This window comes from Phacochoerus africanus, chromosome 7, assembly GCF_016906955.1.
Source record: "Phacochoerus africanus isolate WHEZ1 chromosome 7, ROS_Pafr_v1, whole genome shotgun sequence".
Classification (NCBI taxonomy): Eukaryota; Metazoa; Chordata; class Mammalia; order Artiodactyla; family Suidae; genus Phacochoerus; species Phacochoerus africanus.
Genome location: NC_062550.1, coordinates 66,263,178 through 66,277,395, shown reverse-complemented (window position 1 = coordinate 66,277,395; position 14,218 = coordinate 66,263,178). Strand labels below are relative to the sequence as shown.

General features: G+C 45.6%; 1 protein-coding gene across 2 annotated transcripts; it reads right to left on the bottom strand.

Annotated features, from left to right (window-relative positions):
- Positions 1-526: 526 nt before the first annotated feature.
- On the bottom strand, positions 527-11,463 carry M6PR (mannose-6-phosphate receptor, cation dependent). 2 transcript variants are annotated; one of them, XM_047787597.1, is made up of 7 exons: positions 11,336-11,463; positions 5,375-5,554; positions 4,469-4,635; positions 3,037-3,146; positions 2,607-2,737; positions 1,464-1,590; positions 527-996 (listed from the first exon to the last, which is right to left on the bottom strand). In XM_047787597.1, exons 2-7 carry the CDS (start codon positions 5,551-5,553, stop codon positions 874-876), a joined length of 837 nt encoding a protein of 278 aa, XP_047643553.1. In that variant the 5' UTR covers position 5,554; positions 11,336-11,463; the 3' UTR covers positions 527-873. The 2 variants fall into 2 exon arrangements, with proteins under 2 accessions (XP_047643553.1, XP_047643552.1); XM_047787596.1 differs by having other exon boundaries at positions 10,941-11,397.
- Between the last annotated feature and the right edge of the window lie 2,755 nt (positions 11,464-14,218).

The following is a 14,218-nucleotide window of genomic DNA, read 5'->3' as shown; positions in this document are numbered from 1 at the left end:
GTGAGAAAAGCTTTGCCAGCTTTTACTGCAAGTGGGAAGAGAAAGCCATTAAGGAGATCCCACTGCAAGGTAAACAGACTTCCCTTTTCTGGAACTCTGGTAGCACAGGAGGTCAATTTCAATTTCCCTTTCCAACGGACTGGACTTCTGGATTAGGCATTTTGGCTCCAAATGGACCAATCTCTTAAGACTACAACTTAGGGCCAGTTCCAGCTATAGTCACTCCTATGCCAGCAAGTGATGGATGGTACCTTGTAATCCTCTAATTGGGAAATTTCACACTTCCCCATCCTGATCCCAGAGGTGGGAGAATTAGGTCTATGTTATCTCCAGGCTCAGACCAAATGGCAGTACTTGGACAGCAACCAAGCAATCACTGCAAAGTAATTCCAAGCAGCAAGAAATTACATCCAGATTCTCATGGAGACTACTGTAGGGTACAGAGTAACAGCATGAAAGCAACCAACCTTGTATAAATAATGTTTGCTTTTTTTTTTTTTTTAAAGAAATCCAGTGTCTCAAAAACTTGTGAAAATGTGTTTAAAAAAGAAAGGGTCAGGGAGCCTGCCACACCCTTTTGCTTGGAAGAACTCCTGTTTGTACTTTCTGATACTGAGAGGACAGTGCAACCGCCTCTGCTGTCACTGGCCCTATTATCTTTGTCCTGTAAGGGTACCTTGAGGGGAAACGAAATAGGGAACAAAGGAAAGGCATTTCTACTACTGACAAGTGAGTGGCTGCAAACCAAAAGCAAACTGGAAAGCAAGAGCAATATTAAGGGTAAGATGAGAGACTGGAGTGGAGACTGCTTAAGAAATCTGGCTGAAGATGCTTTGGTTTGGGGACTGAAGAAGCTGGACGTTTAAAGTGCAATCACATCGGTAATAAATGGTCATCCCTTTCTTCTGACTCCTCCCCCAGCTGGTCATCCCCCACACCGCGGTATGCAGCAGGCACATTTCGGGGTTTAGATCGGCACACAAAGTCACAACCATCCTGTAGGGAATAATGCAAAGGGAGGAAATGATAATTTGGAATAAGCAACTTTCAAGTGAGCAAAGTATATTTTACCAAGTCTAAGACTGGTAAGAACTAGTTTTCTCCAGAGATAATAAAGAGACCCCCCCCCGCCCTTCGCCAAAGCTCCAAGGATCACCCTGAATTGAATTTCGTGAAACAACAGAAAAACTTCTAATTAGGCATCACACTCTCGCCATCTAGGCCCCTTAATAGCTGTACTAGATTCCTAAACCTAAGCCACGATACTGCTCCTCTAGCCAAGTCTTAGCAAGGCTGGACACTAAGATGCTATGCTACTTACTACTTCGTACCAGGGCAACTGTCTTGGTTTGCTGGACAAAGTCCTGTGTCTCAGGAAATCCCTCAGTCTCGGCAAACTAGGATGGCTAGTCATTCAAACTTGCACACAGGCCACGGGCTCAGTCAGCTGCACTGTTACTTACTGCGACCAGGTTGCCAAGATCCTGCCAGAAGGCTAAGTGGGGAAACTGCTCTATTCCTTTGGCTCCCACCACCAGTCGCTGGTACAGGAACCCCCCGATGATATAGACAGCGACTAGTGAGGCAAACCTATTGAGGGAGAAAGACGTCCACACTCAGAAACCAAGAGACAGTGAAACTCAGATACTCTAGAAAATCTACACTTCACTGCTAGCTGTATCCTAAGCTATGTTCTATAAAAAGGAAGGGAAAAGAGGGATAGTCATGCTGAATGAAAAGAGGGCTGGTAGCTTCCTTAGAGAACCAATGAGGGTCCTGTCAGTCTGAGAAGAGTTAAAGGCTCAGGAAAAAAATAAGACATAGTACGTGACTCTGATTTAGGGCCGAGAATAATCACCATTAGATATACAACTCTGTTTCTCCAAAAGTTCTAATAATTGGCGTTCCCGCTGTGGTGCAACAGGATTGGAAGAACTCCTATTTGTACTTTCTGATACTAAGAGACAGTGCAACCACCTCTGCTGTCACTGGCCCTATTATCTCTGTCCAGGATGCCAAGTTCGATCCCTGCCTCGCAGAGTGGGTTAAAGGAGCCAGCGTTGTTGCAGCTGCGGCACAGGTTGAAACTGCAGTTCAGAACTGATCCCTGGCCTGGGAACTCCACATGCCTCAGGGTGGCCAAAATAAATAAATAAATAAATAAATAAATAAAATTCTAATAACCTTGGAATTCTCTTGTAGTGTAGTGGATTAGGGATCCACCACTGTCACTGCATCAGCTTGGGTTGATGTTGAGACATGTGTTTGATCCCTGGCCTGAGAGCTTACATGTGCCACGGGCACTGCCCCTGCCCCTAAGTTCTAATAATCTAACGGGATAGTTTTAACAACTGTCCAGCCCTCCAGAAGGAGGGAAAAAAAACACCTCCAAATGCAAATATTTACTGGGGACGAAACATTCAGTTTCATTTTTTAAGACTTGCAGAGTTTAAAGATGGTTGTTACAAAGCTCTTTCCCCTTTAGTTACAGTATAAAACACACACACACACACACACACACACTATTTATACCAACATACCTCCAAGTAACTGTTGAGTTTAAAAAAAAAAAAGAGGCTTGGCCTGATAAAGGAAAAAGTACTCACGTAACAAGTAAGATAGAACCCACGCTGAGGTGGGAGATCTCTGGGGAACATGCCAGGCTGCTGTCCATCTCAAAGAGGTAGAAACAGTCTTGGACTTTGCCTCGCTCCTCAGACACAGGGTTGAAATTGTCCTGACGATGAGAGGAGAGAACACAACATTGATGTGGTAAAGTGTTTTCTTTTGCCACCTGTCTGGAAAAAAAAAAAAAAAAAAAAAAGAACAGACACCCCTCCCCCCCAACATTTGCTTTCTCCTGGTTCAAAAACCTACTTTCCATGTATGATGGAAGACGGGTGTCTACGACTCAGGGAAAAACTGAACTTGTAGGTTTCTCATTCATCCCAATGATCTTGCTCCCTCAGGACAGCCTCTCCCACCTCAGGGCAGTCCTCGCCTCGCCTCGCCTCTCTAGGCCCGGGGGAGCCTCACCGCTAGGGTGTGTCGGTTGCAGGAGATCATCACCACTGCCCGGCGCTGCTCCTTGCCACAGTGATTGTCATATTCATCACCCCCTTTATAGATGAGCATGATCCAATTACCTGAGGCGGGACAAGGAAAATGGAGCTTTGGGCTGGGGGAAAGGCAGAGGCAGACCTGGGCACTGTGGGCGCACGGAACGGAGTTCGATGCCATTGGTTTTAATGAAAACAACCCTCATCAGGATGCGCTCTGTGTACTAGAAAGAGCAGCGAAAACTTGCTTCTTTACAATGCTGTGGGCTCCCTTGTTAAGACAACTAAGAATCAGATACTCATACAAGCATCAATCTTGGTTTTCCACACTAAAGGCAGGCAATCAATAGTGCAAATACAATTAGGATCCATACCTTTACCATCACCTGACATCCGTTTGCTGAATACCTCACATCAAAAGAAGAGTTTCCATATTATCACTGAGTGGCAAAGGAAAACCAAGATTTTAAATTAGCCACAGTGGAGTTCCTGTTGTGGCGCAGCAGAAACAAATCCGACTAGGAACCATGAGGTTGCAGATTCGATCCCTGACTTCGCTCAGTGGGTTAAGGATCTGGCGTTGCTGTGAGCTGTGGTGTGGGTCGCAGACGCGACTCGGATCCTGCGTGGCTGTGGTTGTGGCTGGCAGTTGCAGCTCGGATTAGACGCCTAGCCTGGGAACCTCCATTTGCCAAGGGTGTGGCCCTCAAAAGACAAAAATAAATAAATAAATAAATAAATAAGCCACAGATAAATTCAAAGTGGATGATTTTTTAAGACTTCAGGGCATCTCTCCTTCTTTAGTATTTACCATGTTCAAATTTCTTTTGGGAAACATCATTTGATCAATGATCACGCGAGGTGAGTAAGGCAAAGATTCTGCTTCCAGTTTTGCATGTGAGAAAATAAAAAAGGAGAAACAATTTTTCAAAGTCACAGGGCAAGTAAATATCAGCTGGGTCAAATATCCAGTCTTCTGACTGCTAGCCCCACACTCTGGATGTTGCTGCTTTTATTATGTTATTTATGGGAGTGACAATATGAATTCAATTATTTATCTGCTTAAGGGAGGAAAATAAACCACAGTTGCTCACATTCCTTTCCAGAAATATGGTTTTATGACTTGAGAAATATTATCATCGCAGTTCAAGTCGGTGGGGAAATTTTTTGTAGACTGACTGGTTTGCAAAAAAAAAAAGCCTGATCTCACTTTAAAGCAATCACCTACTGTCCTGAGCCTTGGCTGTGGAGGAGCCGTGGCACTAAGTGCCCTGTGGTTTATAGGCATCTCCAGCGTGCTGAACCATGCATAACCCTATGATACACCCGAGAGACTGCGAAGGGCTGAGACATATAGGATCATCAGAGGGATTGACTTGGGATCAATTAATCAATAGGGAGAATCTTACTTCCATTGAAGACGTGAGTCTCGTTGAGTCTCCCCACTACTGTCTCCTTCCCATTACTTTTGTTGATCTGCACCAGGCCTGCCCCAGAGCTGTGGTTGCCAGCTTCTCGGCATACCCGGAACATGTACATATACATGTCTGAGCCCTGGCCCACGGTGCTCTCAAAGCTGTGAAAAGTGAGGAGAGGAGGAAGAGGAGGGTTAGGGCCACAGGCTTTAGGAAGGGCAGCCTCCTTTGTTAAACAACAACAAAAAGGGTGCATTCAATTTCTTTATCTGATGTCACAACTAAATGTCACAGTGACACGCACATCTGCTGCATCGTGACCAAGACACACCACCCTAATTGCTGATGATGACTGATTAAAACACAGCCCCCGAAGCAGCTAATATTCTACAGATTTCTAGAACAATTGCTCTAGACTATTCTAAAGCACTACCTACTACTTCCCCATGAATAAGGGTTTGTATTCATGAGGTACGCCCTAGGTCCGGAAAGATTATCCTTAGATCTGTATACCTGAACTCTCCTGACCCTTAAGATGAGGGACATGGGCCTAAATATGTTCATCTGATACTTCCTAAAGCTGAACCGCATCAAGCTCTCACATGATCCTTTTGAATTCCCACACGCTGGTCGCTCGGATCCAGCCTTAGAAACAGCTACTCTTCTGCCCAAGGTCCAGCGCGCTGCTTCTCAACACTGCGCCCAGCCTGTGCTCACACCACCAAGGAAAGCAAGCTACAATGGCCAAATAAGACCGATGCTGTTCAAGCGCAGATTTAGAAGGTCTCTCAGAGGTTACGATACACGTGTCCCGTCCACATTTGGTAGTAATACTAAAATAAAACCAGTAAGAAGAGGAAAAGATTCTTTCACAAGCCCTTTAGGATTCTTCTCATTTACCTTTTGTTAAACAGTGGTTTCAGCCTCTTCAGTAGAGCCAACTCTTTCTCGGACTCTTTACCCTTTTCTCCCACCAGGTCGCATGTTTTTTCTTCTGCCTGCCAGGACCCTCTCACTGCCACGGCCAGGAGCAGCAGCAGGGGCAGACCAGTCCTCCAGGAGCTGTCGACGGGGACCATCCTTTGGGGAGGGGGCGGGGGGAAGGGAGGGAGAGAGGAGGAAGAAATAAAGCATATGAATGTGTAATGAATGAACGGTGTGTTTTTTTTGTTGTTGTTTTTTAACCTTGTGATCTGTCACCCACCACCTATTATTTCACACTAGCCAGCTGTCTTCATTATTATGAAGTTGGGCTCTATTTTCTTATCTCTATTTCAAGTTCTTTCTTTCCCATTTTTTAAATATTCAGAACTGGATTTATAAGTCTCTGGGTTTCTCGTCATTGTTTCAAAACTTATTATTATTTTTTGGCCATTTTTAGGGCCACTCCCGTGGCATATGGAGGTTCCCAGGCTATAGGATAGGGGTCTCATCGGAGCTGTAGCCGCCGGCCTATGCCAGAGCCACAGCAATGAGGGATCCGAGCCGCGTCTGCGACCTACACCACAGCTCACGGCAACGCCGGATCCTTAACCCACTGAGCAAGGCCAGGGATCGAACCTGCAACCTCATGGTTCCTAGTCGGATTCGTTAACCACTGAGCCATAACAGGAACTCCTTAAAACTTATTTTACAAGCCTCTTTGGGAGTTCCTGTCGTGGCTCAGCTGAAATGAATCTGACTAGTATCCATCAGGATGCAAGTTCAATCCCTGGCCTCACTGAGTGGGTTAAGGATCTGGCATTGCCATGAGGTGTGGTATAAGTCAGAGACACGCGGCTCAGATCTGGCATGGCTGTAGCTGTGGTGTAGGCTGGCAGCTACAGCTCCGATTAGACCCCTAGCCTGGGAACCTCCATGTACTGCAGGTGCAGCCCTAAAAAAAAAAAAGTATGTTCCTCTTGTGGCTTAGCAGTGATGAGCCTAAATAATATCCGTATCCATGAGGATGTGGGGTTAGATCCCTGGCTTTGCTCAGTTTCTTGGTCTCCATCAGCAGGTTAAGGATCTGGCGTTGCTGTGAGCTGTGGTATAGGCTGGCAGCTGTAACTCTGATTTGACCCCTAGCCTGGGAACTTCCATATGCTGCAGGCATGGCCCTAAAAAGAAAGCCTCTTCCTAGATGCTTCTCTTGCCTGACACCATTGCTCACATCCTGTCCTTCCTGCGCCCCTTTCATGTGTGTTCAAAGAAGACAGCACTGGCCTTGGTGAAGAGCTGGTGTCCACGGATTGGTTTTGACATTTCTGCAAGGTGTGCATAAAATGAGAATACCTACCTCTAAGCTCCATTGGGAGAAAGACACAGTTTTGGTCTTAGAAACTGTGAGAAGAACCGATCAATGACCTAGAGAGTACTTAGGCGTCACCAATGAACAGTAATTTGATTATGCAAAAAGTACAAGATTCTCTGGCATATGCAACAAGCAGCTTTTAATATTTCTTTCTTTTTCTTTTCTTTTTTTTTGTCTTTTTGCTATTTCTTGGGCCGCTCCCGCGGCATATGGAGGTTCCCAGGCTAGGGGTCAAATCGGACCTGTAGCCCCCGGCCTACGCCACAGCCACAGCAACGCGGGATCCGAGCCGTGTCTGCAACCTACGCAACAGCTCACGGCAACGCCGGATCGTTAACCCACTGAGCAAGGGCAGGGACCGAACCTGCAACCTCATGGTTCCTAGTCGGATTCGTTAACCACTGCGCCATGATGGGAACTCCAATATTTCTGTGCCAAGAGCACCTGTGTCAGCAAACTTGTGTCTGTGTATGTTTTACACAGATATGTATCACTTCCAGTCTAATTCACAGGTAAGTCCTTCAGAACAAACTATGGGCCTGAGAAGAGGGAAAGGAAAGAAAAAGAATTCCTTAATTATGACAACCTGGTGGAGACATCCTTGCCTCTTTATCATTTGGTAAGAAATTAGTCTGACACATCTCATTATTTAAAGTTTAATATTAGTTCATAAATTATGCTTAAACCAGCAGCCTTCCCTAAGATAATACTCAAATTACAATTAACACTTGATAAGGGCTAGTTGGAAGTTTTATTAAGATGGAGGAGTTCCCTGGTGGTCTAGGGGTTAAGGACCAGATGTTGTCACTGCTGTGGCCTGGTTTACTGCTGTTCTCCCACCCCCAAAGAAAGATGTAAAAGTAAAGAAAGAGACATGAATACTTTGGGCTCTAAATCCTTTTTTTTGGGTCTTTTTGTCTTTTCCAAGGCTGCACCTGTAGCATACGGGAGTTCCCAGGCTAGGGGTCTAATCAGAGCTGTAGTCCCAGGCCTACGCCACAGCCACAGCAACGCGGGATCTGAGTCGCGTCTGCGACCTACACCACAGCCCACAGCAACGCCAGATCCTTAACCCACTGAGCAAGGCTAGGGATCGAACCCGCAACCTCATGGTTCCTAGTCGGATTCCTTAATCACTGAGCCATGATGGGAACTCCCCCTAAATCCTTATTTAACAGTCTGCGTTCATATTCACCATAAGAAAGATGGGGACAAACACAGCCACAACACCTAAAACTTGACATCTATCTCTTCTAATTATTCAGCCATTTAACTGATAGGAAGAACCAGAGTTCCTGTTGTGGCTCAGTGGGTTAGGAATCTGACACAATGTCCGTGAGGACTTGGGTTTGATCCCCAGCCTGGTTCAGCAGGTTAAAGATCTGGCATTGTGGTGGCTATGGAGTGGGCCAGCAGCTGCAGCTCTGATCTGACCCTAGCTGGGAACTTTCATATGCTGCAGGTGCCGCCCTAAAAAGAAAAAAGAAAAGAAAAGAAAAAAAAAGATAGGAAGAACGAAATTCATTCAGTCAAAATAAGTGGTTTGAGGAAGTATTCCGAAACCCATCTCAGGCTCTACAAGCCAAAAAATCTCAAGTTTCTAGATTTCCATTAAGTTTAGTTGTCTTTCTACCTTCCAACTGCCCAAAAGCTCTTGGGAATCAACTTACTTTACAATTTAGCAAATTCAATTTATCAGCTGCCTGTACTGCTCTATGAATGGAAACTGTGTGGTTCTGTTTCCCAAACTCATTTTCTTTTCTCTAATCCCAGCTCTGCACCCAGGATATACTGATTTATCCTTGCAAAAGAATTCATTTTGGTATCCATTAATGATCCTTCAGTCCTTTGCCACTTGTTAATTCCATGACAGTAGCACCAATTCCCCTGATACAAAGATTTAATTCTTCCAAAGTTTTCTCACTTATAATAAAATGCTTTCATATTACAAGTCTAGACTTTTGGAAAAATTCCTCTAATTCTTTTTTCTTGCTGGAACACGGACTCCACTGCATTTTTAGAATACGAAACTTAAAACAGGCAGAATTTAATGGGTATTAATAAGTACCTGAATAAATTTTCTCCACTCTCCTAAATGAATTTACATTTCATCTTCCGTTTGACACATTCCACAAGAGCAACCAATCCTGGGGAAGTCATCCCCCTGACTTGCTGTTCTCCAAACATCAGTTCACTGTAGTAATATTAATAAGGTGTCTCCATAGACTAATTATAGCCACCCACAGTCTGAGGCTCCCATAAACACATTTAAAACATCAAAGGAAACAATAGAGTGCTTGCCTTCTGCTAGGCACAGTTTGAGGCATTTAACACAAACTAATTAAAACCTTACAACAACCCTCTGTAATAAAGACAATTATCATTCTTATTTTACAGATGAGAAAACGAGACACAGCTAGCAGAGTGAACCAGATCATCTAGTTCTGAGCTCAAGGTCTGCACTTAACCATTACGTGTACATCTCCTTTCACAGTAATTTTCTGGGGGATCAGAGCAGGCAGAAAAGCTTTGCTTTCTTTTTGACCAAAAAAGAAGGGGAAGTGACCCCCTCACACGGTTCACTGAATAAGAGGCGAAATAAAGGACCCAGACCTCAACTCCTACCTTCCCTAAATTAACTCACTGCTCAACACACAACCTGACCAGCTGACTAAGGTGAAGTAAGAGACTCTTTTTTATTAGATTATGCATGCCATTTTCCTTATATTCTCTCAGGACTCAATTTGAAATTTCCACATTCTGGGCTTTCAAGATTCTTCTTTCCAGAGCCCGTTTTCTGGAAGGATGCTCACACAGAAGTGTGTGTGCTTTGGCTTCAAAGTTAATTCCTTACCTGTTAACAGTCGACACTTCCTTTTCCCAAATTAGAACAAAGACTCTCACGAAACTGGGAAAAGATGAAGGGCTAAACATCTTCTCTCTTTCCTGCTTAAGGTCTGGCTATGTTTGAGCTGCATCTCTTTGATTCACTGGCACACACTCTAAGTACTTTATCTAGTGTTTGTTAATCTTCACAACCCAGAAAAGCAGGTTTAATTTCTCCCATCTTACAGATGAGGAAACTGATTCTTACAGAGCTTATGTTACTTGCCTTAGGTTATACAAGTATTAAACATGTATGAAGTTACTGAGGCAACTTGAATGACTCATAGCATAGAGACATTGGCTGGAAATTTTCTGATAAATACAGGAAAGCAAAAGTGGATTAGGCAAAGTATGAAATCCAAGGACTGGGTAGTCCCTTTTTAACCTACTACAAGGAGGTCCTCAAGGTCCAAGAGTTTGTAATGGATACTTTGGAAACAAGTGGCAGGACTTAAAGATTCTGAAAAATCCCCTCCAGTTTTCCTATTCTATAACGATAGATCATTTGGTTAAAGCTCAAGAAATTCTTCAATGGGATGACTAATGACTAAGCTAGGAACTGGGAGGCACTTTATATCACTGGGCCTCTGTACCACCCATCCCCTTCTCTCACTCCTTAAGACTAGCCATGACCAGTTTCCGTTTTCCAATGGAATTTCTACTTTCTCCTCTGTGGCCCACTTCTGATGTGGCAGGCTTTATCTCGTCTCCAGCAGCCCACACTTCTAGAAAGGCAACCCTAATTAGTGAACTACCCAAAGCCGAAAAGCCTTAGGGAAGTAGATCTATAGCTCAAGGGCGGAAGCTCCTGACAGAGGAACACAAATCCTCTACCAGCTACTCTTTACATTATATACTCATCCCCCTCAAACTTCTGCCAGGGTTTCAGACATTTTCGTCCCGTCTAGTCTCCTGATTTTCCAACTGCTTAGGGTCATGTCCTCTACAAATGATGCCACTTTACCTCCCTCCACGATGCAGACTAAAATCCTTCTACAGGTATTTGAACGCATCTTGAACCGCTTCCGGACTTAGTGACCTTCCTTTCCCTGCCTTCCAAACACGTAAATTCCCTCCCCCGTCTTGGAAGTCCTTTCTCCTTCACTCTCTTTGGGTCTCTGTGACTCCTCAACCTCAGCCTCCACCTTTCTGCCCTCGGGCCCCTTAGCCGGACTGTGGGGCTAGAACCCCGTCCAAGGGAGACTTAGCGATCCCGGCTCCTGTCACAGCCACGAGGGTTGAGCGTTCTCCAGCCCCCTCCTCCACCTCCACGCCCCTTATACTCACGTGTCACGGGCAAAGCGAGCAGCCAAAGCTCAGTATCCCCGGCCGAATATCTGCCTGCGCCTGGGAGACAGAGCCAGCAAGGGGCCGGCTGCAGACCCCGATCCCAGAGCTCGTGGCAGAGCCAGCGTCCCCCACGGCGCCTCGCTGAGCTCCACTCCGGGAACCGGAAACAGGAAGCGCCGAGCGGCCGCTGGGCAACCGCTCCTCCCACTAGAACCCGCGGCATGTGACCGCAGTACCATTTGGCCCCTTTCCCCTTCCCGGCCTCTCAGCTCATCCCGGACGCTGATTGGCCAGGGTCGTGGGCCTTAGGCGCCTCCCTCGCCGCATTAATTCCAATCCTTATCGAGATTTACAAATTCAGTTCCACCTTTTCGGATCTCCTTTCTACTAACCGGTCCGAATCCCGCCTCTCGGACTCTCGGCTCCGGCCCCCGTTTCGCGGGGCCACGCGGGGGTCACGCGGGGTCACGTGCCCGGCTCGCTCCAGGGTAGGTCAGACCGGACAGGGCACGTGAGGGCGGTGGCGGAAGCGGAAATGCGAGGCGGGCCTCGTCGCCCAGGCTCCGGTGGGAATTGTAGTTCTGACGCGGTGTCTCCTCCGCCTGCTGTTGCCCCAGAACGCAGGCCGCCGGAAGGGGACGCTGGTTCGCCGTGTGCCGGCCGGAGTCGCGCTGTCTCCAGCACCTGTGGAGAGTGCCTGAATCATGGTCATCCGGGCTTTCTTAACGTTACGTTTGTTCTCTGCGTCCCGTCTCCGGTTTAGAGCCTTGAGGTGTAATGATCACTGTTATAGTTATCACCCTCCGGCCTCCTGGCATTTTTCGTGAGAAACACTTCGCAACCAATTCTATTCGTCCAAGCAGCTCAGTTTCGGTCTTTGCGCCTTTGTCAAGATCCTTCGTGATGTCCTTCCCGTCTGGCGTCCTAGCCGCGTGTTGAAAGTCCTTCTTGTTCTTAGAACTCGGTTCAGATGCTGCTGCTCCGTAGACTCCTGGATGCACTGCCTTCAGCTGGGATCCTTCCTTCAAGTGCCCGCTGGGTGCTGTACCTGGCTTTCGCCTCCTTTCCTTCCACTTTGATTCCACCGTTGCATTTGCGGGTACCTCTTCCTGTCTTCGCCCATGGGGGCTGGGTTTTGAGTCGTCCTACAGTATTTTGAATCGGATAATAATAGAAGCTAACACTTGCTTAGCCCTATGGTGCCTGGCACTGTTGTTAAGTGCTACAAACGAGTATCAGTTCATTTAATCTGTACACTGACCTTGTTGAAGAATTATCTTATCACCATTTTACAGATGACTAAATTAAAGCTGGTAGGGGCTGAGTGGTTTACACTGGGCTCCACAGCTATTTTTTTAAAAAAACTTTCTTTTTATTAAGGTATAATTGATTTCAATGTGCCAGTTTCTGCTGTACAGCACAAGGACTCAGTTATATGTGTCCTTTTAAAATATTCTTTTCCATGATGGTCTATCCCAGGAAACTGGATATGGTTCCCTGTGCTATACAGTAATACTTTGTTGTTTATCCATTCTAAATGTGATAGTTTGCATCTACTAACCCCAAACTCTCAGTCTATCACACTCTCCCACCCACTCCCAACCTCCACCCCAGGCCCCACAGCTATTAAGTTCTGAGTCGGTATTCAGGTACCATAATTTAGGGATAAGTGAGTTATGGGGGTATACAGATTGCAGAGTCATACACTCCAGCACCAGATTATACTGACTGTATAGAATCCTGCATCTGTTTATTCACTGCTACATCCTGTTTAGGCTAGGCGCTGTATCTGGGTTGGGGTTGGATGTGTTCTTGAGAAAAAAAACAAGTAAGAAAATGGAAAGGTGGGTTTCTTTCTAATAATGAAAGTAATTTATAATCGGAAAGCACTGAGAACTGCAAAATAAAAATCTGTAAACCCACCACGATATTGTGTATTTCCTCTGAATGTTATTCCTTCCTCTAAATTGTTTATTACCAAATAATTCTCCACACCATTAAATTTACAAATAAACTTTTTAATAGTTGCATAATATTTAGGAGTTTGCATTGCCGTTAGCGTTAGGCATTTAAGTAATTTCTGTTCACTTGTCTTTATCAATTCATTCAACAAATATTTACCGAGCACTTACACTGTTACAGGCTTTGGGGATACAGCAGGGAAAAAAGACCAAAATCCCTTTAACAGTGAGCTTTCGTTGTAAAACTGATGTTTATTTGTTGGTGAATTCTACTTTTCACGTTTCAGAAGTGTTCCTCTGGGTCATTGCCTAGAATGCCTTGGGCTAGAGGGGGAGAAGTGTGCATATTGGAGGTGGGGAAAGGTCCAGAAATGCAACTGAGCAGGTGGAAAAACGTTTTCCGTGGGTCTGGAAGTGATTGAGATGTTCCCTTTCCATCCAGTTGCGAATCACATGGGTCACTCCCTGCTTCTCAGCCTTCAGTGCCAGTTCTGGGAGCTCAGGGTGTCAGAACTGATCTCCAAGATTCTTGTTGGGGGCAGAAGTTGAAAGGAGTTGCCATTTTTGGCTTCTCTGTTCTGCCTCTAGCCTCAGCATTAACAAGGTTGCTGCCCACACTCTACCCACATCCACACCCTTCCCCTACACACAAATTGTTTACTTCGTTTAGAAAGTAAACAGATGTTGAAGATGCCTGCTTAGTATCTGCAGAAAAGGGGAGGATGCTTTGAAGAGCTAGGTATTCTGAATCCCTGTTTCAATCAATTCATTGCTTTGACGATTGCCCCAGACCTGCTCTTTGGCGATGCTGAGGTGGGAGCTTTGTTGGGAATGCCTTTTAAAACTCTCAGCAGCTTGGAGTTCCCACCATGGCTCATCAGAAACAAATCTGACTAGTGTCCATGAGGATGCAGATTTGATCGCTGGCCTGGCTCAGTGGGTTAAGGATCTGAGGTTACTGTGAGTGGCTCAGATCTGGCATTGATGTGGTGGTGGCAGAGGCCAGCGGGTTACAGCTCTGATTTGACCCCTAGCCTGGGAACCTCCATTTGCAGCAAGTGGTGTGGCCCGAAAAGACAAAACAAAACAAAACACCTCTCAACAGCTTTGTTCTGCATGAGTTTTGTGTTACAGGTTTTGCTCTGATTTCACTGTCAAATACATCCTATTTACTCACCTTTTCTGATCTGTTCAGGAATCTTTTGAACTTTGTTGGTAATTTCTCAGTCCTGTTATGCATATATTCAATTTGCCATCTCGAAGCAGAATTCTTTCTTTTTTTTTTTTGCTTTTTAGGGCCACACCTGGGGCATG